This window comes from Pseudoliparis swirei, chromosome 23 (genome assembly GCF_029220125.1).
Source record: "Pseudoliparis swirei isolate HS2019 ecotype Mariana Trench chromosome 23, NWPU_hadal_v1, whole genome shotgun sequence".
Taxonomy (NCBI): Eukaryota; Metazoa; Chordata; class Actinopteri; order Perciformes; family Liparidae; genus Pseudoliparis; species Pseudoliparis swirei.
This window is the reverse complement of record NC_079410.1, coordinates 10383031-10408008: the sequence shown is the minus strand read 5'-3', so window position 1 is coordinate 10408008 and position 24978 is coordinate 10383031. Positions and strand designations below refer to the sequence as shown.

The following is a 24978-nucleotide window of genomic DNA, read 5'->3' as shown; positions in this document are numbered from 1 at the left end:
TTTCTTTGATGTCATATGAAAGGATTTGGGTTTTAAGTGGGTTCGTCAACACCAGAGGCCAGTCGGAATAAATAGTATTGTTATTATTATCATTGTTGGTGGGCTCGCTGGCATATGACACACACACTCATATTGCTTGTGGCCGTAATCTGTCAGCAGGACAATATTTAAAAGGCATCAAACACTGGACAGTGCAGCGCTGGTGGTGAGGCCCCTCTTTTAATAATTAAGGACAGACGAGGCCCGAGAGGATGAAAAGAGCCGCTGTCACTGGAAATGAGCTGCTCTCCTGCTGTGACTTTTGCGCACACACATACACACACACTCACACTCACACACAGGAAGTTCAAAGGCAACTTTATCTCAGGTGAGTTATTACAGCACACTTGTTTTGTGGTTAATGTGTCAAACCCTAAATCTTTAGAATGAATGTTTTTTCTTGTGTACATTTTTGTGTGTGAATTGGTTCATTTTGCTCCGTTGGTTTGTCACTGTTAGTTCTACTTGTGACAAATATTATATTATATCAGTCAGAAGATCTGAGTTCATCCAATAAGCAGATATATATGTGCTTTGGCCCAGGAGCTTCGAGCGTGTGCTTCGTACAGGTAATGACACTACATGAAGATTTGGTTCCAGGCTGCTCCGCCTCCTCTGTCAGGGGGAGCTGCCAATAAAAAGTTCATACCAAGAACACAATGTGAAAAGTTCACCGTGTTCACAGGTGAAGTGTGCGCGCCAAGACAAACACAGATTGACGATTCACTTTCATGTTAAATAACAGTGAAAGGAAGACTGTTTAGATTTCTATCCACGCAGATCAAAGATCTCGCAAAGGGCTTACCGGTATGTCAGACGTTGTTCTTTTTGGACGCTACCTATGCACAGAGCAGAGCCGATAGAGTGACTGAGGAGGTGTTTGAAGAGAAAGACAAGCCGGTATCTGCCGAGGTATTACGCCATTCAAACTCTCGACTGTCGTCCGTGCATGTCCAGAATCAAATGGCTGATAATGGAGATGTGATTTAATACGGCGCTCCTTGTACGGCTGATATTTAGCTAACTGTTGAGCTAGTGTTTAGTCTTTTTTATGTTAGTCCTGTGTGTAACACCGCTGTTTGTTTTTGTGTATAAACCGTCAATAGTGTCTTAAAGTGGTATCGGCCTGAGCGGACCGTATCTGTGCGTCCCCAGTAACACTGCACACGCTGCAGTGTGAGTATTTTGGTGACACCTGTCCCACACTGGGACACCTGTCCTCTACTATTTCCTGCGTCTTCCCGCCTCATGTCGTCCGTCAGATGCTCTCGTCCATTTGCTGCTCCCCCTCTCCACACAGCGTTGATGCATACACACGGCCTTGCAGGAGACGAGTGATGCAGGCTGTCTTCCAGATACAAAAACTGTAAAAGACCATCTACCACTCTTTATGACTTTTCAGTTACACAAATACATGTTTTTTTTTCTCCCCCAACATCAAAAACTTGTGTCTCTTCTAAATCTCAGACGGGCAGCGGAGCTCATAAGGTACCGCATGTAGTCTGCTCTTCACACCTTGTAATTCCCCTTCTGAAACACCTAATTAGGGGACGTAATGCGCTCCCTCTGAGTGTGTCCAGGTGTGCCCGGTCCAGCCTCGGCTCTCTGGCAGCAGATGAGAAGAAGCGCCTCTCCACACTAAGTGTCAGCACGCGTCCCAGTCCAACACAGGGCCCTTGTTCCTTCCCTCAGCGCCGTACGCCGCCAACACAAATATCTCTCAGCGGCCTCGCCGGGCCGCCGCTCTCGCTCTCTGTTCAAACACACGCGGCTCTCTCCCTTTTTTTTCCGCCGTCATTCCGCCGCCTGTCGTCGCCCGCCTCTGTCATCGTCTAAATTGACTAGCACGCTCCATCTTTAATCAGCGCCCCGTCATCGCCTTTATCAGCTTGCCCACGCCGCATTCCACGCCGTAACAATCGCACACACACAGAGACTCGCATGACTCGCAGGCAGTGTGCAAAGGGGGTGGGGTCTCTTTTCATGTAGTCGGTGGCGGAAGAAGGCGTCTGCGTCAGCTGGGCTTTGATCGTTGTCTTTAGGGGAAATCTGAATCCTGAATGAGCTTTTTAACATTTTCCAATGAACTAATTCAAGAGTGTTTGTGTCATCTAATCTCAGCATAACACATGTGATTAGACTGACAGTGAGGTTTCTCTTTACATTAAAAGTGTTTCTATTGGCAGAGAAGCTCACTCTGGTCGTGTGTATTTTTCCATATTTCCATATTTCCAGAGCACGAGAGGCAAACGACACAGCCGATCAAAATATGTATCCACAGCTCCACATGTGGCCGTGTACACAGTGCACAGAGACTTCAATAATCCAGTTGCAGATTTGAATAACATGATAACTATACACCATGCTTTACAGCTCGAGACGCTTTTCAAAGGCACAGCGGTCGACTTTGTGGGCTGGATGAACTATGTTCACTTGGTAAGATCTCCGCTTGCCACTGAAAGGGTTTATTCTGGTTGGAGCTCGGGGGCAGTTTGTAAAGAGAAGATGTTTTTGTTTTTGATGACTCGCAGTGCAAAACACTCTATTTTAAGTTCAACCTCAGCTTTAGACTTGATCATATTTACAAATCCTAACAAGCCGGAGCTATCTAGAATGTGTTTATCTTATTTGAAATATTTTACAAAAGTGTGTTCACAGAATTAAGGATGAAGTCCGAGCTACATTGTTAGCCACATTCTTCCATGTTCGCAACCAGATTTCTGTGCCTCACTTCACTTCCAGGAGCACGTGATCCTCTGACCCACGACATGTCCTCAGGCTCATGCCCTTCCCGCTTCAAGCTGCGTGTCTGAGTGATGTCTGCGTGTGCTTGTGGTCCAGGAGCAAACGGTGCGTGAGCTGGAGCTGCGGGTGAAGCAGCAGTCTGTGGAGGTGGAGAAGGGCAACGCGCTGCGCCAGAGGGTGACCCAGGAGAAAGCCCAGTTGGAGATTCACATCGCATCCATCGGCGCCGAACTGCACGAGGCCAACAGACGGTCGGTGAAATAGGAAGCGATAAAGGGGGGGGAGTTTAAACTTTGCATTTGTCAACGATAACTAGGTTGTCCCAATGTTCTTTTTATTATACAATATCGTCACCTTCCTAAGAATAATGGGCCCAAGTCAGATTTGACCAAAAATATTTGTTTGCCTAAATCATCTCATGATACCGGCCACCTCGCTGACATCCTCAGTTGAACACATCATGTGATTCTGATCAATGTGTGGTCAAGTTTTTTGTGTTTTCTGAAAAACCTGTAAAAATGACGATACCGAGGTCTTAAGTCACGTGTTACCGTCAGGATGCCTTTTAAGGCGCCAAGAAATCCTTTAAACCTGCTGAGACAACCACAGCAACGGGGAGGTGAAGTGACCGGTGTGATTTATTTGATTGGTGAACGGGAACAGGTCAGCGTGTGTGTGTGTGTGTGTGTGTGTGTGTGTGTGTTAACCACCCTGTCGTGCTCTTTGACGCTCCTCAGAAATGTGACCGTGCAGAAGGAGAAGGAGCAGCAGAGTGAGCGCCACGAGCAGACTCTGCTGAAGCTCCAAGCCAAGCATGAGACTGACCTGAGCCACTTGCATCAGGAACACGATCTGTCCGCTGCTAAGGTCCTCGTCACCGCGACAACGCTCGCCCTCCCAGCCTGACAAACTGAATTAGATGTGTGGTTGTTGACAAGTTCCTCTCTGTGTGTTTCTGTTGCAGTCCTCCGAGGTGATGGAGGACTTGGAGAAAACTGTGGCGCTACTCAAACAGCAGCTCCTGGACAGTCAACTCCGAAGACACCAACAAGTCAGGGTAGGGATGTTTTTAATTTGTTTGGGTGTGCACGCCTGAACGTAAACGGCATGCATCTTTTCTGTTTGTCCTTGGGGGCATCACCACATATGAAGATGCTCGGGTTTAGAACGGGCTTGTCTTTGTGTGATGTGTCGCAGCATCGCCGCCGCCTAACGGTCATCGTTTACATCATGTCAACTCTGCTTCCTCCCAGGATCAAGAGATGAAGTTTCACCTGGAAAAAGATGAAGTGCGGATCAACTGTGAGAAAAAGGTACGGTGTGCTTCAGAAGAACTGATCCCCTGAGCTCCAGAGCTCCTGTCGTTGCATTCAAACAGTCCTGGACACAGTCATTACGGTCACGTCGAGATCAAAGCCTGGAGTCACATGTTCTTTTTTCGTTCCCCTTACTTTTATGTCTGGTCTCGTAAAATCAGGACCGTGATTAATAAGTAGATGAAGGACTGGGCAGAGAAGAACAAGAGAAGCATGGTAAATGTAGGATTTAGCATAAAAGGTATAAAGCAGCAAAGAAAGTTGAGTGGGAGTTATAAGAAGATCTGAATAAACTTAGCACATTATAGGATGCATTGTCAGTGTACCCGGGCCTACACTTAATTGCCTTTACTTTTGATGGACCCTCTTCAAAGCCAGAGAGCAGCTGTGAACCATAGAGGGAAGAGAGCAATCTTAACAATCTGAGCTGGACCAGACCGGGCCAAGCCAGACTTCTTAGGCGAAAGTTTGGTTTTTAAAGACCTGCTGCACCTGGGTCATCTTCAAAGTGCCATATTTATAATATGTGTGCTCGTGGCAGGCTGGCATACCCAGAGACGGGGCCCCTCTGGCTGAGACACCTGCAAGAACTTAGCAGGCCTTTGTGCACTTTACTCCGGGTCACGGAGAATTTCAATTAAGCTTCTTGAAAAGAAAGTCAGTAGTTTGTGTGTGTGTGTGGGAGGGGGGGGGGGGTCGTGGTGTGTGTGTGAGAGATCCTGCCCTTGTAATAAGTCTTTTATTTATTTTTCCTCCTTCTAGTCGGTGAGAGGAGATTTAAACTTTGAAAGAGGAGTCAGCATTTCATTTTCCGTTTTTCTTTTCCCGTGAAATATTCCTCTTTCCACTCCTCAGGAGTGGTAAGTGAGACACGTGATGGGGGCCAGAGTGCGGTATCTGGACGTAACAGGGGCCCATATGGCTGCCACAGATCCAGAGGGAGAGGCCCTCTCTGCAGGCAAATAGGCTCAGATGTTACTTTTGATGGGGTGATAGAGAAAAGAGACGAGACCAGATGCACAAGGTCACAGACAGGAGAGTTGTGTTGAGTGATGTTTGATGGTGTCTGCTTGTGCACTCAATTCCACCTCTCTATCTCTCTCTCCCTCTCTCTCTCTCTCTCTCTCCCCCTCTCTCAGGTTTTGGCAATCCACAGTGAAGCAGAGAACGAGAGAACAGAAGCTAAGAGGAAGATGGCCAAACTAGAAGATGCACTCAGGTACAGTGAGAAACACCGATCTATAAGTGGTAATTGTTGAAAAAATAAATAAACAGTGGCCGTTTTTGCCATTGAAAAATGTATGTTTTTAAATTCTGTATTTCCTGTGGCTCAATGTTCATCCTGCATTAATTGATGAGACAAACGAAGCATCAACATTGTGGATAGTCCACTCAACAGCAGTGTGTGTGCGTGTGCGTGTGCACGTGCGCTGTAGATATAATATAATGGAATACAGTTTGTGTGCATACGTAATACTGCACAAACTTGATCACAATCTAAGAATATGTTTAAAAAGCAGCGTTGGCGTCTCGTGTTCTGCTCTGTTACCGTTTCTAACTCTAACGGAGCATTTATTTTACAATCATTAGTATCACACATTTGAGCCTCGACTTTGCAGCTTTAAACTTTATTAGTGAGTTAGTTAGTCTTCTGACTTGAGTCTTTGATCATACTAACAGTCTGGATGAATTATGATTTAAGGTGGAGTTTGGCTTTTAAAAAAAAACCTTCTCTTTGATCTTTTGTATTTTTATTTTACTCTGCCGGTAGAGTCGAGAGCCTGGTAACTGGAGAGAAGTCAGCCAATCAGAGCTTCACATGTGAGAAGCATTTCTGTTGTCTAGAAGAAAACTAGCAAACTCCACCCTGCCGTATAAAACACAAATAACCATAATAAGAATACATAATAAGAACATCATAACTTATTTTTTTAAATGATGTTAATCTTGTGCATGAGGTCAAATGTGTCCGCGTAACATGGAAGGGGTTCCTCTTCTTATTGAACATTGCACCCCAACTCTGCAGTTCTCCTCAGCTATACCATCCGTCTTCGCGCCTATCAGCACTTTGTTTTGAATGTGTGGCCCACAACTTACTCTCATCGCTCCCATCCATCTTGTGTTGAGCGTCCGCAGGCATCCGTGGGGACTCCTAGTAGCTATTACAGTGTTCGCGCTCAGTCTTGTGGGATTACGTATCGCCAGAGCAACGACGTCATGGCAGTCAGAACATTCCCCCGGGTTTCCCAGACAGGACCACAGCACTGGGTCTCAAGCAGATTACAGCTTCCTTGGCAAAAACTAGAATGTGTTCTGCACAATTAAACACACAGCGCCCGCTCAGCGACCTTCGCTCCCGCTCCAGCCGTACGCAGCCAACGCCAGTCGCGGTGCCGCCACCCCCCACCCCCCCCTCCTCGAGAAGTCTTCAAACTCGCAATAGAATAGCGGCCCAGAGGCAGTGGGTTAAAAATAACGGGTTGAGTGTGGGTGTATTTGAAGTTTTCTTCCTTGGGTCCTTATAAATAGCCCATTGCACTTTGCGTCTCAGCCAAAGACTTTTTAAGTGGCTTCTAATAAAAAAACAAAGATGGATCCCTCTCGCGAATGAGAAATTGCATGAAGCTGTCGGCCGTGGTTATTATTGCAGTTCCTTTGGGTTTCTGTCGGTGTGAAACAACATAAAAACTCATTTTGCAGTTTTGTGGCATTTAGTATTACATTACATTACATGTCATTTAGCAGACGCTTTTATCCAAAGCGACTTACAATAAGTGCATTTCAACCTAGAGTACAAACTAAGAACAACAAGAATACAGGAAGTAACATTTCCTCAACATAGTCGAACTACAAAAGTACCACAAGTAAGTGCTATTTAAGTGCCTATTCAGCATAGCGATCTCAAAGGGACATTGATGGTTGTGCCCGCTTATTGTTTGCGTTGGTCTTTGTCAGCTCGGCAACAGAGGACACGCTTAAACACAGCAGACGGATCCGTCTGTGCATAAATTATCCCTTGTTGTTAGTATCAGTAACGAGCCAGTCATCCCCTCGTTTAGTGTTAAACACTGAGAAACTGCAAGTGGCCCATCGGGCTTTGAGCTAATTAAGTACTCAGACTCCAAACACACACACACACACACAGACAGACACACGCACACAAGAAACAGTCTGATGTCTACCTGCCTGCTGTCGTGGCAACACTGATGGCCTTTAAAGACGATCCAGGAGAACTTCAAAGACATACCGAGTGCGTGTGCGTGCGTGTGTGTGTGTGTGTGTGTGTGTGTTTTTGAAGATAGGTAATGAAATTAAACAAGTTGAACTGCTCAAAATGTCCTCCAGATACGCTGTGGTATGTGCGCTGTGTTATGAGTGTTGATCCACAAACCCTCTTGATGAATGGATATATACATATTTCTAACATGTTATGTGTGTTGTGATGGCCAAGGACGGATCTGTTGGTAGTTTAGATTACGGTTGTTTATATCCAGCTGTATATAGCTGTTATCCACACCCCTTTCTTTCCATGGTTTACACCCACTCCGTCTTGCCATGCAAATAAGCATTGCTGTGTCAATTTGAGTCCCAGGTCTGTGTTGCTATAGCAACAACAACAAGAAAGCATTACAAAGCTGTGCAGAGAACAAGTTTCTCTCCTCCTCTTTCATCCCAACGTGCCTCAGATCATTACAGAGCATTAGCATAGAGATGGAGAGATGCACCACAGAGGGGGGGGGGGGGGAGGCGGAGCTCATCTGGGGAACAGCTTGCCTGCGTTTGCAACGGTGACCTCCAAATTAAAAATGTAAAACGTCGGAAAATCACCTGAATGTTTAAAGTAGAGAGGTGGAACAGCTGGTTCATTTCTACAGTCCTGTCTCTACACATGAAGAAGGGGTGTATGTATATTTATATATATATATATATGTATAGATATGTCACCCTCTCCCTCACTTCCTGCAGCTTGAAACCCAAAACTGTCTTCATCCAAACCATGTGCCTGCAAAGGTGCGCTGCAGGGCAGCAGCAGCTCTGACTGCTTGACGGTTTGCAGTTTGGAATGGCAGAGGCAGCTGCAGGGAAACGTGCTCGCCTTCATGGAGGCTACGCGCTCACTCTGCCACGGATGGGATGTGTCACGGCGTGTCGAATTCACACCAACTCTTTCCTTCAGTCATAATCCTGTTCTATTCTAATTTCAAATTTTTTTTTTGTACGGTGCCCACAACCGAGGTACTGTTTGATTTAGTAACGAGCTCTTCTACGCCTCTTTCTGTCAGTTATTAATGGCGTGTGTGTGTGTGTGTGTGTGTGTGTGTGTGTGTGTGTGTGTGTGTGTGTGTGTGTGTGTGTGTGTGTGTGTGTGTGTGTGTGTGTGTGTGTGTGTGTGTGTGTGTGTGTGTGTGTGTGTGTGTGTGTGTGTGTGTGTGTGTTCTTCTTGGCGGGGTGTTGTTGTTTCTTTCTCAGTGATGGTGCGCGCCTGCCCACGTGCTTGCATGAGATAGTGCCACCTCTGCTCTTAAAGGTGTGGGATGCATCCATCATGGTCTTTCATGTTATTTTGTGTGTGCACATGCAAACGCTACATCTGTCTGTGTGTGTGTGCGTGTGTGCGTGTGCGTGTGTTTGAAGTGGTCTTATCTCTCTCAGCATTCCTCTCCCATGACAGGATAGAGGAAAGCAGGGGTGGTGGGTGTCTGGAGAGGGACCCGAGAGGAGGCTGTGCAGCCTGCCAGCCCAGTTAGTGTTGAGGTGCAGGTGGAGGTATGGATCCTGAATATTGAAAAGCTTCACCAGGGCTCAATATTTACTCCCATGGCAACTGCAGTGAAGGTGGAGGATGGAGATGAGTTGAGCGCCAGTTCTATACTACAGTCAAAATGAAAGACTGTGAAAAGCTCTTTAACTGGGACCTATAGACGAGGTTGGTGGAGTTTAACGACGGTTACATCCTTGGATGCTCTTGCAGAATTTACAAGAATAGTTAAAGTTGATGAATTTGAAATTCAGAGCATTGATGGCAAACAGCTGTTTTGAGTGTAAAGATATGGCGGAGTAATGGCTTCCTGGCGTGAGAATGGACTCCGTCTCCCGCTCTGTGTGGGCTGTAATCTGTGTGTTGCTGTGCTTTGTTGCAGGCTGTTCTCATCCAGCATACGTAGATATATCTACGCCGTGAATCATAGATATCCCACCAAATAAAATGATCCACGTATTCATGACCGTTGAACTAAAAAGACAGAGTGGGCGGGTCCAAGGAAGTGCACCGCTGTTCGGTCCCGATGTGAAACGTTGGCTGATTCATTCGTCACGTAGATGCGTACTTCCTAAACTTACTATGTAGTTCTGTTGCCTAAAGCTAAGTAAAGTTTCCCTGAAACAGGATTTTATTTGGAAAAGACTGCGTGTATGTAAAAGGGTGAATTGGCTTTTAGAGGAAAACGTATGAAAACCGAGGAGTGACTTTTTACAGGACATATGACGCGTAGTGTGAGGATGCGTTGTGTGTTTCCACAACCAGGCCGGCCAGGGGTCCATGTTACTGTGAGAGTTTCTCTCGGTTTGGCCCTCACTGGCTGGCGATCACCAACGCTCCAAATCCTCCACACTGCACCTTTAATGGAGGTGAAGGGCTGAGCTCACCATCTGCCATCGCTGCATTCATATCTCATGGGAGCAGTATTTCTCTGGCCTTCGTTAATATTCAATTAAATTGACAGATAATGAGGCAGATAACAACTTTCTACCCTGGAAAATAAGTTGATAGCTACCCCAGCATTTAGTTATTCAGCTATAATGTGTCGTATCTGTTCATCGCAGTGCCTCGCCTCACTTAATGTGCTCGCCTGATGGATTTTGTCTCGTTTACATATCACGATGTGACGACATTAAATACCTCGCCATGCCCACCTGATTGTCACACATAACCGGATTTTAAATGTTTTCTTTAAACTAGCTTACTCACAAATATGCACCGACAGTATTATTACAGTTAATTCATGCAGTGAAACAACTCAATCTGGTTAGATTGTCTTTGGGGCTTTCATTGTCTCATTAGAAAGCTTTCTAATTTCATTTCCTATTGTACAATGTTTGGGATATGTAAATACAGTACGTTTACTTTAGGGACTCGTGCCGAGTTGATTTAGCATTATTATCCTGCACTCTGCATAATTCATGAAGTCAAATAGCATCTAAATGCACAGCGAAGGGAAGAAAAGCCCCGCTCCAAACCATGAGTCAGATCTCTACTCCACTGGTAAAAGATGGGTTGTTTAGAAATATGAAATACCTCACTGAATATTTATTGGTTCACCCACATGTTTCTCCACTGACGTAGTGCTTCTGCCGGCCTGGTCGACACTAGATATGCGCTAACCGACGAGAGGGAAAGTCACTCTTTCATCTTCAACAGTGTCCAGTGATCCAAGATTTACTGTACTCGACCTTTCTTTGAAATGAATCTGACATTTTTTGATCCTTGATTGATCATTTGGTCCAAAAATAGTGAAAAATGTCCATCTCAGTTACTCAGAGATCAAAGGCAATGGTTTTTGCCTGACTAATAGTTTTAAAAATCTCTATAGATTTCACTCTCACAGATGACCAGAAGATATTCACTTTTGTAACCAGGATTGAGGTTTTTAAGATCAAAATAGTTTCAGATACATTTTTTGTTGATTGACTAGTTAAGCATTTCATATCTATATGACCGGTATGAATAGTTTTACAGGAAGGTTATTTAAGAATTAGCAATTGTGTAATGCTGATTTATTTTGAGAGAGGCTGGTACCTGGATGAGTGGTGGGCCCCGATGCCACTGGGAGACGGATCATAAAAGAGACGCCTCTTTCTTTCTACTTAAGTGGCCATTTTTATCTCATATCTCAATATGAAATCCTGTTTATATACAAGCCATATTTATCGGCTGTTATTCAGCCATCAAGCTCAATGCTTCTCTCATTCTCTCTCTGTCTTTAATACGTCCTTGCCCTAACCCTAACCCTTATTTGTGGTCCTGTCTCTTATTCTGCGTCTGTCTTTTTTATTTTCTCTTTTCTTACTCCTCTTTTCTCTTTCTCTGGGGATGAAAACCAAGCCTGTTATATTTTCTTCTTCAGAGGACGCTGAATATTTCAGTTTTGCATTTTCTCTCTTTTTTTGTGCTCTCTCTCGCTTTCTTTTTTTCCCAGGCCTCTTTGATGTGTCTGTGGATTCGTTATCATTCCGTTTGGATGAGCTCACAGAAGCAGATGCGCGGGCTCTCTCGCGCGCACACACACACGCACCATGTGTGCACACACACACACTCACTCACACACACACACTCTTTTTATACTGGAGACCAGAGGCATCCGCATGCAAAGCGTGCATTCTAGTCTGTTTGTCAGTCTTTTCCATGCGCTGCTCTCCCCTCATCACAGCCCGTACAATTCCTAAATACTCTACTTCCATGAAAAGAATATTTGCATTGGCAGTTAGAGTTGCCTCTGTGTGCATTGACTTTTTAATGTGTACTCTTGTATTGACTGAGTGTAGGCAAATGTTTATGTACAGTCTGTTCCTTGTCTCTTTATAGCCGGCACTTGGTGCACACAGGCAGCACGTGGCATTGTGTGGTTAGGACAGTCCGAAAAACGCCGGCATCCCCGCACCCCTCCTGTCTGCCAGGCGGCGGGATGGCGGAAGCACTTTCACCCTTTTCTAGCACAAATACTCCTCTCTCCTCGCCTCCTCCTCTTCCTCCCCTTTAAACAGCCGTTTAGGATTGAGGGATGAGAGGACTTCCTCTTGAGAAAAGGCACATCTTTAATTTGAGCCTCCTCTCCTTCCACTTTTCTGACCAGAGATCCATTTAAAGCCAGCGGGCCGCCCTGGGAGCTGGCACCCCTGTGCTTCCTTACCCTCTCAGCTTCTCCCTGCCAGGCCTCCCTGACTCCTTCGTCTCAGTCCTCTCATCTCATCGTCAGTGCTCTGTTATTGATGGTGACACGCTGTCTACCTCTCGAGTGACCACACCCACACAGGGAAACACACACACACAGTTATTCTCAGAGGATTCTCTGAAGGTGCCATGTGTTCACCTGCTCTCTTCAGCTTTAGAATGTGTTTCAATGTGTCACATTCTCCAAGTTTCCTGCAGTGAGTCTTTCTCCGTATCCTCAGAGGTATAGGCGCAGCTCCAACTTAGTCATAGTGCATTCCTTGAGTAGAGTTGTCAGTCACACACAGAGTTTGTGACGGTGGCTCGTGAACAAAGGCACACAGACATGCATGCGCACACACGGGCTTCGTCGTCGTCTCTTAAGCGACATACACACACACACACACACACACACACACACACACACACACACAATTCATTTCTGCTCTGCCTTGGAAGTTTCCAAAAAAACGTGCTATTTCTGTGACATCCTCTTTTCCATCTCTTCCTCTCTTTCTGTCTTTTTCCATCTTAAGACTCCTAGTTTTCCTTTTGTGTCTGTCTGAGCCCGGAAGGCAGTCATGCAACAAGACTGATTAATAATTACAGAGTACACAAAATTGGGAGAGAGAGAGAAAACAATTTCTTTGTCGTTTGATGTCCGACATGAGAGAGACCAAAATTACAAAGAGACAGAACACTATAAAGGGGAGAGAAAGCTTGCACATTCATTTTGCTTCTGTTATTTTCCTTTTTTTCATTTTGCTGTTTACCTCACTCTGACTTTCTCTGTTTCATTTTTGTTATGTTTTATTTAGTGTTATATCTTTATAAAGTTGTTACTTTGATTATAGGGAGTGATTAATCACTTAACAAGAATGCAGACTGTGAAGAATGTGTGTGTGTGTGTGTGTGTGCTTTCATCACTGCGTTAATGAACCATGCCCCTATTATGAATTGTAAAACATACACACGCCCACACACACTTGTCAGTCCTGCATTGTGAAATATAGATACATTCGTGGAGAGTGTGTGTGTGTGTGTGTGTGTGTGTCTGTCCTCGTCCTCCACCCTCCGTGTGTCTGTTGACATTTTGTCTTCTAATTGGTTTAAAGTCTCACCCACTGGTCAAAAATGAATTCTTCCTCCTCGTCTCTCCATGGGGAATAATCAAACACACAATGAGTGTTCATTTACAAGGGAGCAAGAGACAAGCACCAAGACACACACACCACACACAGTCATATTCTCTCCCCAAACATTGTCATGTTTGCGCACTAATCACAAGAAAGTTCTTGGAAGATTTCACGAACTGTTGCAGAGGCATCTCTGCAGCCCAGAAAGAATGTCTTCACTTTGAGCTGAAGTTTCAACGAGGTTCACCCGGAACACGATCACCATAAAGCACACATGAATAGCCGGGACGGGGTGCTGGAAGTGCAGCTTCTTCTCTGGGATTTCTGTCTGATTTTGTGGCTGTTTGACTTGTTTTTGTCAAATCTCCGCAGTTTCATAAAGTTATCCTCAATGTTGCTCCCAGTGAGGCATTTTTAATAACCTTTAATCATGAATCACAAGACATCCATTGTATCTGATTGTGTGGGTTGGATGCTAGTCTGTGCTCTTGGCGAGAACGTACAAATATGTATATAATATACTTATCTCCATACTATATGTGTCGGCACACGCCTATCACAAGTAGATTAATATAAATAAGCATTTGATAATGTTCTGAGTTGTTACGGCATATATTATTTGTAAATATATATTTTTTAAATTTAATAACATGTTCTCTTCAAGAGTGGTCCTTTAATGGATTTAAAATCCAAATCCAATATTCATATCATATGACAAACATGATGAAACCAGTCAGATGTGAGCGCATGTTGACATGATAAAAAACCAAATTGCGTGTCATTACGACAGCTGAGCTTCCTCATCAACCGTGAAGAGGAGCCCTTGCATGTATTTGTAGTTTGAGTCCGCTAAAAGTAAAAGTTACTAAATAAGGGATGAGCCTCTGATCTTTATGTATTTCTGCTATTTCGCAAATCTCTCTTGGTAAGCGTAGGTTAAAGTCGTGGATATGTGATCTCGGTCTGATTTATATATTTCAAACATGTACATGTACATTCACAACGCCCTCCCGCGACCCCTTCACTTCTAGCGTTGTCGTTCTTGCGCCCCTTTCTCCACCCACCCCTCCCCCACTCCCTTCGTGCTAGACAGCTGCTCGGTGTTGTGTCTGAAGTCGTGGGTCTTTCGGCTGGCCGCTGTCGGCTCTCACGATGAGGCCGTCGTCAATCCGTTCAGCTTTCAACTCCGTGACCTCACGTTTTCCGGCAACGGCAGCAGCGTACCTGCTTGGGAGACGCGCGGCGTTGGACTCGTCTCTCTGTTCCTTCCGTTGAAGCCGCTGCGATGGGTTCACACCGGTTGCGATATCAAATGCACATTTTGATGTCGACTACACACGCCTGCACATTTTCTTGATCGCATGTGGCACGGACGGTTGTGACATCACGATGGTGCAATCTGTCCACAGACGGAAATATATATATATATATATATACGGTAAACGTCAGGCTCAAATCTCTTCTGCTGTGGTCACTGCAGGAGTAGACGTCACCAGGACCACCTTTTGCCATGATGGTACATGTCGGAGGAAAATCCTAAATCATTGTTTTCTCATGTTAGATATACCATTTGTGTACATGTGGCAGAAGAACCGGGACACCGATGATGACCAGGCACATCCTGGGGTTATCTTTATGGACTTAAGCTAAAAAATAATCAATTTGAGATTACCTTGTCCTATCATTACGCTCCGCTTGATAAGATCAGCCGAGTAGGTTGAACACGGATGTTCTACTGGGCTTCTGTCAACGTATAAAATACAGGAAACTTTGACGAAACGACAGCAGTATTTTCTCACGGTCAATGGCTTGTTTGTACTTGGCTAATGGTTGAATGTTTGTGAACTTGTTCCTGTAATAAAGTGTTGTGAGACAACCGTTTTTAAACTACTTTTGATTTCTCACGGTCACGGAACATTAATTTCCACCACAACACACACAGACTCAGACTCACAAGGTGAAAACAATACGAGCTACACACCGTGGCGGCTCGTAATCCACGGTTATGAAACTACGACTTAACTATTCTACGAGACGTACGTTTCTACGTCCATCCATCTTTCCTTCCTCCTCGAAAGCACTTTTTAACTCCTGTTTTGAGAAGTTCTCTCAGAAAAAACGGTCCCTTGCTTTCTTGACGAAGCATTTCTGGATTTCGTGATGTATACCTTTTGTTGTTGTTGTGTGTGTTTGGTTTGAAGGGAGATGGAGAGCCAGCTGGACCGAGCCAGAGAGAGCCAGAGGCAGCAGATCCAGCAGGCCGATTCGGCCCTGGAGCAGTTCAAGAAGCAGGTGGAGCTCAGCGCCGAGAAGACCTACGCCGAGGTCAAGCTCCAGGTCGGATACACACGTATAACGCGCACACACACGCGGGCACATCAGCTAACACGAAGCGGCATCCTCGCGCACACACACACACACACACCTGTTTTCATTCATATGTGTGCGTGCTGTACATCGGTGTGTGATGTGAATGTGCATCAGCGCATGTTTTGTTATCAGTTGTGTGCCAGATACAGATGCACTCTTACCCTCTTTCATGTTTGCGTCACCACAAAGGGTACATTTAAACGCTGTTTGACAAGCAGTAACCAAGACAATGCACACACACACACACATTGTTGTGGTTGCAGAGACACAGCCTGACCACAGATGCAACAGGGCGCCACGCTGGCTGCACTTGAATTCCTCCGTATGTCTGTCTCCCGCCTCTCTCCTTCATCTGCTCCTCCACTGAGAAGCACACGCGAAAAATTATCGGGAGAGCTCTCCAATCGATGCATACGGCGCCGTAAACGTCTGATGCAGTCTTACGAGATAGTTTGGCTCTGGGCCTTTTTTTTAATAGCCTTTTTTTGTCTTTCATTGCTGCGGTGTGCGTGTGTGCGTGCGTGCGTGCGTGTGTGTGTTGTTTAGCGCTCCGTGTTGTGGAGATTATCAAGTTTTTTGTCACTGATTAGCGAAGTTGTTCGGCAGATCGGTACGTCGGAGTGTCAGAAAAGGTTTTGTGGGAGTCGACGATGACGCTTTATTCCCCCAGAGTGAATTAAAAATGTTTGTCGTATCGACAGGAGAAGCAAATGTGCCTCTCGCATCTGAACCCTCAAGACGGCAGAGAAGACGCTTGAGGAAACTCTGATGTCCTCCGTCATTAACGTGAAACGAGCACACAAACTAAACGGTGCCATTGACAGGCTTTCCTCGTTGTTTCTGCTTCTAGAATTCACGTTTTATTTTTTACACAAATTATATCATCTTCTCTCGATGCTTGGAAAATATCTGTTGCGCCTCGTCGTTCTCCTCTTTCCTCATGTTCTCATGTTTACATCTCATGCTCGTTCCCTCTTTTCCCATCATGCCCCTGGCATCCCAATCTCCAATCTGACTTTATCCTCGGCCCACATCAAAGCCCGGAGAGCAGCCGTCTCCTCTGCATCCCCGTCATCCTCCCACCCTTCTTCGCCCAGTTCCATTTTCCCAAGCAAAGGCTTTAATTGTCAGGTTCTTGTGACGGGGTGAGGCTCAGGCGCAGAGAGACAGGCTGGACGCAATATAAATAAAATAAAAAAGCACTCTTTAATGAGGCAAAACAGTTTACAAAAAAACAAGGTCCAAAAGGGGCAGGCAGAGGATCGTCAGTCAGGGCAGGCAGGGTCAACAGGCAGAATCAGATACGACAGACAGGACGACGGGAAAAGGACACGGAACTAGAGATGACAATCCGACAGCAGACAAGGGAAAGACTGACACAATATATAGGGGGGGAAACAGGTGTACGACATCAGACTAACGAGACAAGAGTGGCTGAGGGCAGGTGAGGGGAATTAAACAATTAACCCTTGTGTTGCCTTAGGGTCATTTTGACCCGAATCCCTCCCCATCCATTTGACCCATTTTTGACGATTCACCCCCCATCCCCCTTTTAGATTTTTTTTTTTTTATTTTATTTTTGTTTTTTTTGACGCCAGCAATTAAAAAATCCAGAAAATAATAAGAATTATTATTGTTTTTCAGTTTTGTGTGTGACTTTTTTTTGTGTTTTGTTGACTACCCGAAGAACAACGACATTAAACATTTTTGGGTCAAAAATAAATCCTAAGGCGTGTAATATTTGATCGGGTCAGAGAAGACACAGAGGAGACAGAGAAGACACAGAGGAGACACGGAACCGGGTGTTACATTAATGTCGTAGAAGTTTCTTTGCTTTCTCTCTTTTCATTCTTCCGTCTTTCCTCTCATCATCCTATCCCTCTCTATTTAAATGTGTTATCTGTATCTCTCTCCTCCTCTCTCGCTCTTTCTCTCATTTTTTAAATCTGTATCCCACTTGAAGACTTGCTCTTAAAGGATAAATCTGCCTCGTTTTGAAGAAGCGGCACACGGAGTGAGATCTCCGCTGCGTGGCTTAGTTCAAACGAGGTTTTATTATTTTAAATGGATTAATTAAAACACATTTAGCATTTAGAGCGCGACGCACGGCAAAGCCCAGATACAAAGGCGTTTCAGTAAATTACATTTCCGACTGTTTGGATTCTCGTCACCTGAATACAACATATGGAAGTGGTATTCTGCGAGCAAGAGGAGTTAAGATGAAGAGCATAATATTGTCCTCGGAGGCAGAAGCTTGTTACTTTACGCGAGCCTTTGAGTTGCATCTGTGAATATTTCTATTTTAACTTCTGTATTACATATTTAATGTTAATTATAATATCCTACTTTGATAAATAGCTCATAACTTTGATGTGCTGTTATCACAAAACCATTACGATAAGAACACACGTTAAACATTTTTTATTTCTTACTGATGGTGGTTCAATAAGATCATATTGAAAGAAAATGATTACGGCGCCATCACTCAGATGACGGCGTTTTGCAGGTTCTGCACATATTTATTATTGTGCTGTGATTATGAGTGTCAACTGTAACTAATGAAAACATATTGAGCAGAATTCTGAACACAACGGTATATTCCATCTCCCGAAATCTGAGATTGTAAGTTGCATATCGTGTGGGCTTCATAGCGAAGTGAATGTGCTTCAGATGGTGAACCCAGCCTTAATGTATGTGTTTTTTTAAACCTTGGCAATAAGTCTCACACAACTTCACTGTGTGTAAAGTTTAATTATTTTAATGCGTTCTTTTTTCCCCCCTCTCATGCCTCCAGATGGATAAGGTAGAGGAGGACCTGATCCGCTCCAAGTTCCTCAGGGAGAACCAGGCCAAAGAGTTCTCGCAGCAACTTGAAGCCCTCAGACAGAAATACGAGCAGCAGGTCTGTCCGAGTCGCGGTGTTCCCGTCCATCTGTCCACAGCGTGTTTGACAACCTGCGCGTGGGAAAGGTTTTCATGCTTCTCGCGTCGTGATGAAGCCAGGGGAAATAATCCTCCTCTTGCTTCTCTCATCGTCACATTGTTATCTTTCCTCTATAATCGCTGAGCGCTCGGGCAGCTGAAGCCAACCGAGGGGATCGACATTCATTTTGTTATTCCTTCCACATCTGTCCCTCCTGATTAATTTCTCATGATAAGGGACACGCTTTAGATCAAGCTTGGATTGCAGCTCAATAAATATCTTAAACGTTGCCAATTGAAAACGAATGCAATCTGCATGGCAGACACTCGGCTCCCTTATCATCGCATCGCTGTGACTCTTCTTCGATTAGCAGTCTAGAAACCTTTTTCACTCCTCATTGAAATCCAGCTCGCTGATAGGAGGACATTTCTCATATAGCAACGGATTCAATTAATCCACAGCAACGGATATTATCGGAGGCAGTCTCATTGTAGGCGGCATGTTGCAAAGCTTATATTTCTATTACTTACATTTCACTTTTCACCTCAGCGGGCAGCAAGTCGGATTTTTATCTCTGACTACACTTTAACCATGTCATTGATATTTTAGCCAAAAAGAACGTGCACTCTAACCTATAATCTAATCTTCCATTTTAAGGCAGTGTTTAGAAAGTATTATCCTCGGTTATTTCTTTATGTGACTACTATATGTAAACTATATTGTAATAAAGTAACGTAAAGTATAATAAAGTATTCATTTCACAATGTACATAATATACAAAACAATCTGGTGTACTTCAATAGAGAGTTCAACAATAGGCAAAATAATCAAGATTGTTATTGTTGTTCAGGCATAATCATTCATCCCTGCATAGTAACACATAAGTGCAATATTGTATAAGACATTAATTTATCCCTAGATTGCCGTCAAATAATAAATCATTTAAGTTCTTCAATAATTTCTTTGAATAAAGAAGATTTAAGAGACTACAGCACTAACTCACGTCTATTTCCCGACACGATACGTTTCCAGCCCTCCGCCTGTCCGTTAATACGCGTGCTGACACTCATCTCCAGGCCACAGGAAGTTTACACCGTGTGTAATGTGCTGCAGATTTGCCCGGCGCTATTGCCAAGGAGTCGAGAAACGGTTGCACGTTATCGATTTGCTCCGTGACCGAACAATTGTGTTTGTAATTATAATGAAGTATATGGGTAAAAAAATAATCACACTTTCAAAAAGATTCAAATAGGATTTTTTTTTATCCGGCAAAAACGCATTTGACTGTGGAAAGTGGGAAATGCCTCTTTTTAATTATTTCTCCAAGCGTAAAGTTATAGGAATCAGACGATGCCGCTTAAACCTTTAAACAGATTGTGTGTGTGTATATATATATATATATATATATATATCCATAAGACATTTGTATGTCTCTACAGAGATCCAGTAGCTGACAATGTCTCTGTGTTTTGAGTGCCATCTTAAGTATATTGCTCTGAGGTATTGTGAATTCCATCTCATGTGAAAAACAGGTAAGTAATCAAAGCGTCTCAGGAAGAATAGAAGCGACTATTATCATCAGTGTGGGGGGTGCAGTTGACAGTTGATGCCAGTTACACAGGGCGAGCGGCTCGTCGGGAAGTTCTTTTGTCTTGAAGATGAAAAAACATATGAAGATGAAAGGCCCGCCTTTGTGATGATGTTGATGTGAGTGCTGGTGACATTACCTCCACAGTTAGAAGGGTGGAGAAAGAAAGCGGAAATTCTTCTCTACACACATGAAGACGTGCGATTATTCATAAGTTACTGCCAGCACAACGGTTGTTAATGTTCTGTGTGTGTGTGTGTGTGTGTGTGCATTCTTTCCCTGTGTTTCTGCACACACAGAAGCGTGGCCATGGGTACTCTGTGTGTAACCCATGCCTGCATGTGTCTGTGCATTGTGTCTCCGCTGCAGGGAGATTGGTGTCACACGATTGCGGGGGGTCAAGTTTGTCCATTCAGATGCTCACAAAAGAACATTCCCTCAAGGCCAACTTCAATGGGCCCTTGAGAAAAAGGGAACTCTTTATGAAGGAGTTGTTTTCCAGCCGACCCCGTTTGCCGCTGGACGTCATGGCGTCCTCACAGAGCTCTGCCTCATGACGTCGGAGTGATGTAGCGAGGTCAAATGGCTGGTTTGGAGTCGTGCCCTTGAGAGTTAAAGGAAAACTCAACGGTCCTCTTCAGATGTTAAATTGGGGGAGTGGAATAAAGGAATCTTTAGTTTATAGACACTCTAGTGTGTGTGGACGAACTGCCCAGAGATGAATACTTAAATCCAGCGGCGCTCGCTGGCCATCTTCAGATGAAACCCTCCAGTGAGGAGGGAGAGGCTTGTCTTTCTGCCATCGCTCCCATCCTTCCCACAAGCCCACCCCAGCCACCCCTGCTGAGACCAGACAGGGCTTCTGTTCAACTCCTCCTTCCCAAACATTTCACATTCACCCCCCAGGGGCTGAGCGAAGCCCCGTTGCCTCACTGTCCTGTCTCGCACACACAACCACGGCCGGCCCTCCTGACAGGAGTCGTGCTGTGCGGTCACACCCGGCCCACTCTGCGTCTGCGGCACCAAGCTGTGCCCTAACCCACTCGGTCTTCCCTCGTAAAACGCCATGCCGGTCCCTTTAAGAACCGCAGCACCCAGCATCCTCCGCTGCACGCTGGCGCTACGTGATGTCACAACCAGGCTCCTGGCTGGGTCCGCTCTCTGTCGTCTCTTCTCCGTCTTTTTCTTTTTTAGCTGTTTTTTTCTCACAATGGATCTATCTCGCCCATTTCTCCATCATCATCGTTTCACCTCAGACCCCCACCCTCTCCCCCATGACCCGAGACCCGACCAGTAAGCTGCGATGTCCTGCTGGGGAGATCTCAAAGCTGTAGCTTGTGCTGCTGTATCAGTCCGACTGTATTCCGGATGTGGATCTCATTTGTGTCCGTCTATTGTGGGAAAAGGAAGTCTGTGGAGTGCACCGGAGGCAGCATCAGCATCGCCAGTGGCAGCGAGTGGGTGATGTTGCCCAAAGCCTCCATAGTGTGTGTTTAATGGAGCTCTGTGGTGCTCTATTATGAAGTGGAGGCAATTGGAACGCGTGAGGTGCTTAGAGGGTCTCTTTAATGCCATTAACTGAGCCGCGAAGATAGAAATCCATTTTTATCCAGTTCTAATTCTTCCCATTGCTGTTTTTTAGAGGGCAGAGCTCTCTCAAAACCCGAGGGGTAAATTCTTGTCTGCCAGAATGAAGTTTCTATTGTGGCCTTCTCCTCAGTGCTGGGGGACGGGATCCGGCTTCCTGTAGATAGCCACTCATTCATCACCTGCTCTGAATAGCACGCAACGTCCGAAGATAGGTCCGTGGGTCGAGCAGGCAGCGGGTATCGAGGCGGTGGATCGCCGCTCCTCTGGCAGGCCAGGTCGGGTGCCGTCGAGCACAATGTGCGGGGGATTAGCTTCAAAGCAGGGAAGCGAATGGGCCCCAGGCCCCTGCTGTCCTTTCAAGACTCAGGCTGGGGCTGCACGACGGGATGGTGTGGGGGTCACTGGTCCCCCCGCCATGGGGGAGTGGGAAGGGAACAGAGCCTGGGAACGGCTCCGGGGCTTGGTGCTGCCCAGGCTCACCTCTCAGCAGGTGACTCCGCTCACTGTCGCGCTGCAATACAGACTCGCTTCAGCTGCCAGGACCATTACGCCCTGACAAATGTGGGCTTTGTGTCCCAGTAGAAGTGTTATGTGTTCCTCTACTGTATTGTGTGTGTGTGTGTGTAGCTGGTTGTAACTCCAGTCTGTGTTTATGTCGTGAGCCTTCTTGTTGACTGGCGCATAAAGCTCCTTGCTATACTCTTACTTCATATTTCCTCATCAGCAGCATGAACCCCGATGACAGCAGCCCGGTAATTGTCGCTTGAGTATAATCCCATTTATGGAAAACAGATATTGATTCATTAATGGCATGACTGTTTTTTTTTTATTGGTTAAATCAAGCCTGATATTATAATTGTGAGTAAAAGCGGTATTTTAGCATCTTCTCGGTTCTCCCCAAAGTTTCGCCTCGCCCTGCCTCCCGCTTCAGTTTTTTTCTTCCCGATTTGGTTTTATAATGATCATCATAGTCATCGCCTAAGCCGATTTGCGCATGCTGTCAGCCGCATAGCATGGGGGCATCGGGTAGCTGCTGCAGCCAGATGGCTAACCCCTGCCAGCTTGCATGCGTAGCCCAAACGAGCTGCTCTTTTATATGCCGATGGCAGAATAGGGGCGAGGGGGGACAGATTTGAAGAGAGAGAGAGGAGTGGGACATTGAGGGCCGGTGTGTACAATTGGCAGGAGAGGTGGGAGGGCGGGGGATCACGCCAGATGTAAACACATCGCTTCATGTCTGGCAATGCGAGGAATCGTAGAAAAACTTTTCCCGCTTTTTTTTTCTTCCCACCACCTAACGACACAATTTCGCCCCAAATTGTTCGGGTGTTCTCGCCGGAGGTTCAATCAGGAATCGGACGAAAGAAAAGGATGAATGGATCGGTGGATGGACAAGTTGTCATGACGACAGGATTGCTCCGAGTGTGTGTTGGCTGATGAAGTCTCTCTTTGCCTGCTTGTCCAATCAGATGGCTGAGCAGCGCACGCTGCACGAGCAGGAGAGGACGCGGCTACAGCAGCAGCACAGCGCGGAAAAGGACAGCCTGGTCCAGGAGCGCCAGTGGGAGGCGAGCAGCCTGGAGAGGCAGGCCAGGGCAGCCCTGCAACAGCACCAACAGCACACCCAGGAGTGGAGGAAGCGCGATGCCCAGGTAGGGGGTCTCCACCGATCCACGTTCGCACACACACACACATACATGCCGACCCGCCGCTCTCCCGTGGACAACCATTTTGTCTTTTGCCCATTGACGTTTTCCCGGGTTTTCAAAAGCACAGCGGGTTAAGACACGTCGGATATGAATCATTTTACAGATGGCTTTGTGTCCGGCGGAAGATTTTTAGAAATTTCGGTTTGAATAAAATGTCATTATATTTGTGTAAAAACAACATTGCGCTCAAGAGAAAACTTTTTTTTAATTCAAGAAGCGAAAACTCAAATATTCCGCAGTCCCAACTTCCACTGTTGTGCGAGTGTTTATTGTTATTTTAATTTTTTGGTGTATGGACTTGAAATCTAAAAACCACAGGTAGTCGGATGACGGAGAATAAATCTGTTCTGTCGAGCAGCGATCTTTTATGAGAAACCCTGGGTCGAATCTCTCTTTTGATTCCGCTGTACGATTGTGGACCAGCGACAAGCTAACGAAGTGTATCCCAGCATGGCATTCTGCTCTCACAGCAGGTGGCCATCTCCATCTTCTCTTATTTCAGCGGCCACAGTGATGGTGTGACATTATGGTCTGTATTAATGGACAACCCTGGCACTCTGCAGCCTGGGCTAGCTTGGAGCTCTGTCGGGAGCCATTCGACTAACCGGCCCCCAACAGGGGATGTGTTGGACTCTTCTTTGTCAGCGTGAAGAGAATTTTGTTTATTAGCCGTTAAGTGGAGATGGGGATCCGGCCACAGTCGCACAAAATGACATGCGAAGAAATCCAACCTTACGTTTAAAAAAAGAATTGGATTCCGTCATCAAAAAGTGTATACATATATATATATATATACAGGACTGTCTCAGAAAATTAGAATATTGTGATAAAGTTCTTTATTTTCTGTAATGCAATTAAAAAATTATTAAAAGAATAAAAGGCTTGCAATATTTCAGTTGATTTGTAATGAATCCAGAATGCATGACATTTTTGTTTTTTTAATTGCATTACAGAAAATAAAGAACTTTATCACAATATTCTAATTTTCTGAGACAGTCCTGTATATATATGGCAAAGGGACATTTAAGAGAGCAATTAGGTTTACCATTAAATAACAACATTTGAGTTTTTTCTTTAAAAAGATGTTTATCAACACTGTATCGAAAGTCAAATGCAGCAATATTTGAAGACCTACGAGTCTCCCCAAGTTGGATATTTTAATATTTTTTTCTCAAATGTCATTTTTTTTGTCAATAGAGGGGATACTCCCACTAAGAGTGAAAATAACCCCCTGTTGCGAGCTGAAATATCCAAATATCGTGTCCTTCGGTCGTCTGCTCTGTTCCTCATTGCTAGTCAAGTTCTCGTCTTCCGCCACGCTGCTGTACTGGCTGGTGTCACAGGAGTCTAAAATGTCCTTAAAAAGCAAGGAACTGTGCGACATGACAGAACAGTCGTGTTTTTTTTAACTTTTCATTCCCACTCGGATGTCTAATATGTTGGGGAAATGTCTTTCACAGCGCTGATGACACCAGCTAGTGTGTTATTTGGGTTTCTGGAAATGCCATTTCTGCTGATGGCATGCTGTCCCGCTCGTGTCAAAGTGACGCGTTGTTTGACAAATCTTAGGATCTCAGGAGGTAACAGAAAGCAAACTTCCCCAGTGCTCATCTCAAATTCTCAGTTCCTGTTTGC

At 45.2% G+C, this 24978-nt stretch overlaps 1 protein-coding gene across 3 annotated transcripts in view; it reads left to right on the top strand.

The window, feature by feature from the left end:
• cep112 (centrosomal protein 112) overlaps positions 1-24978 on the top strand; it is an 88383-nt gene that overhangs the window by 21655 nt on the left and 41750 nt on the right. For all 3 annotated transcript variants that reach the window (XM_056407415.1, XM_056407412.1, XM_056407413.1), the window contains 8 exons: positions 2881-3035; positions 3522-3651; positions 3749-3841; positions 4038-4097; positions 5240-5319; positions 15365-15500; positions 18328-18435; positions 23104-23286. In XM_056407415.1, the coding sequence (XP_056263390.1) occupies positions 2881-3035; positions 3522-3651; positions 3749-3841; positions 4038-4097; positions 5240-5319; positions 15365-15500; positions 18328-18435; positions 23104-23286 (945 nt within the window). The remainder of the gene's footprint in view (positions 1-2880; positions 3036-3521; positions 3652-3748; positions 3842-4037; positions 4098-5239; positions 5320-15364; positions 15501-18327; positions 18436-23103; positions 23287-24978) is intronic.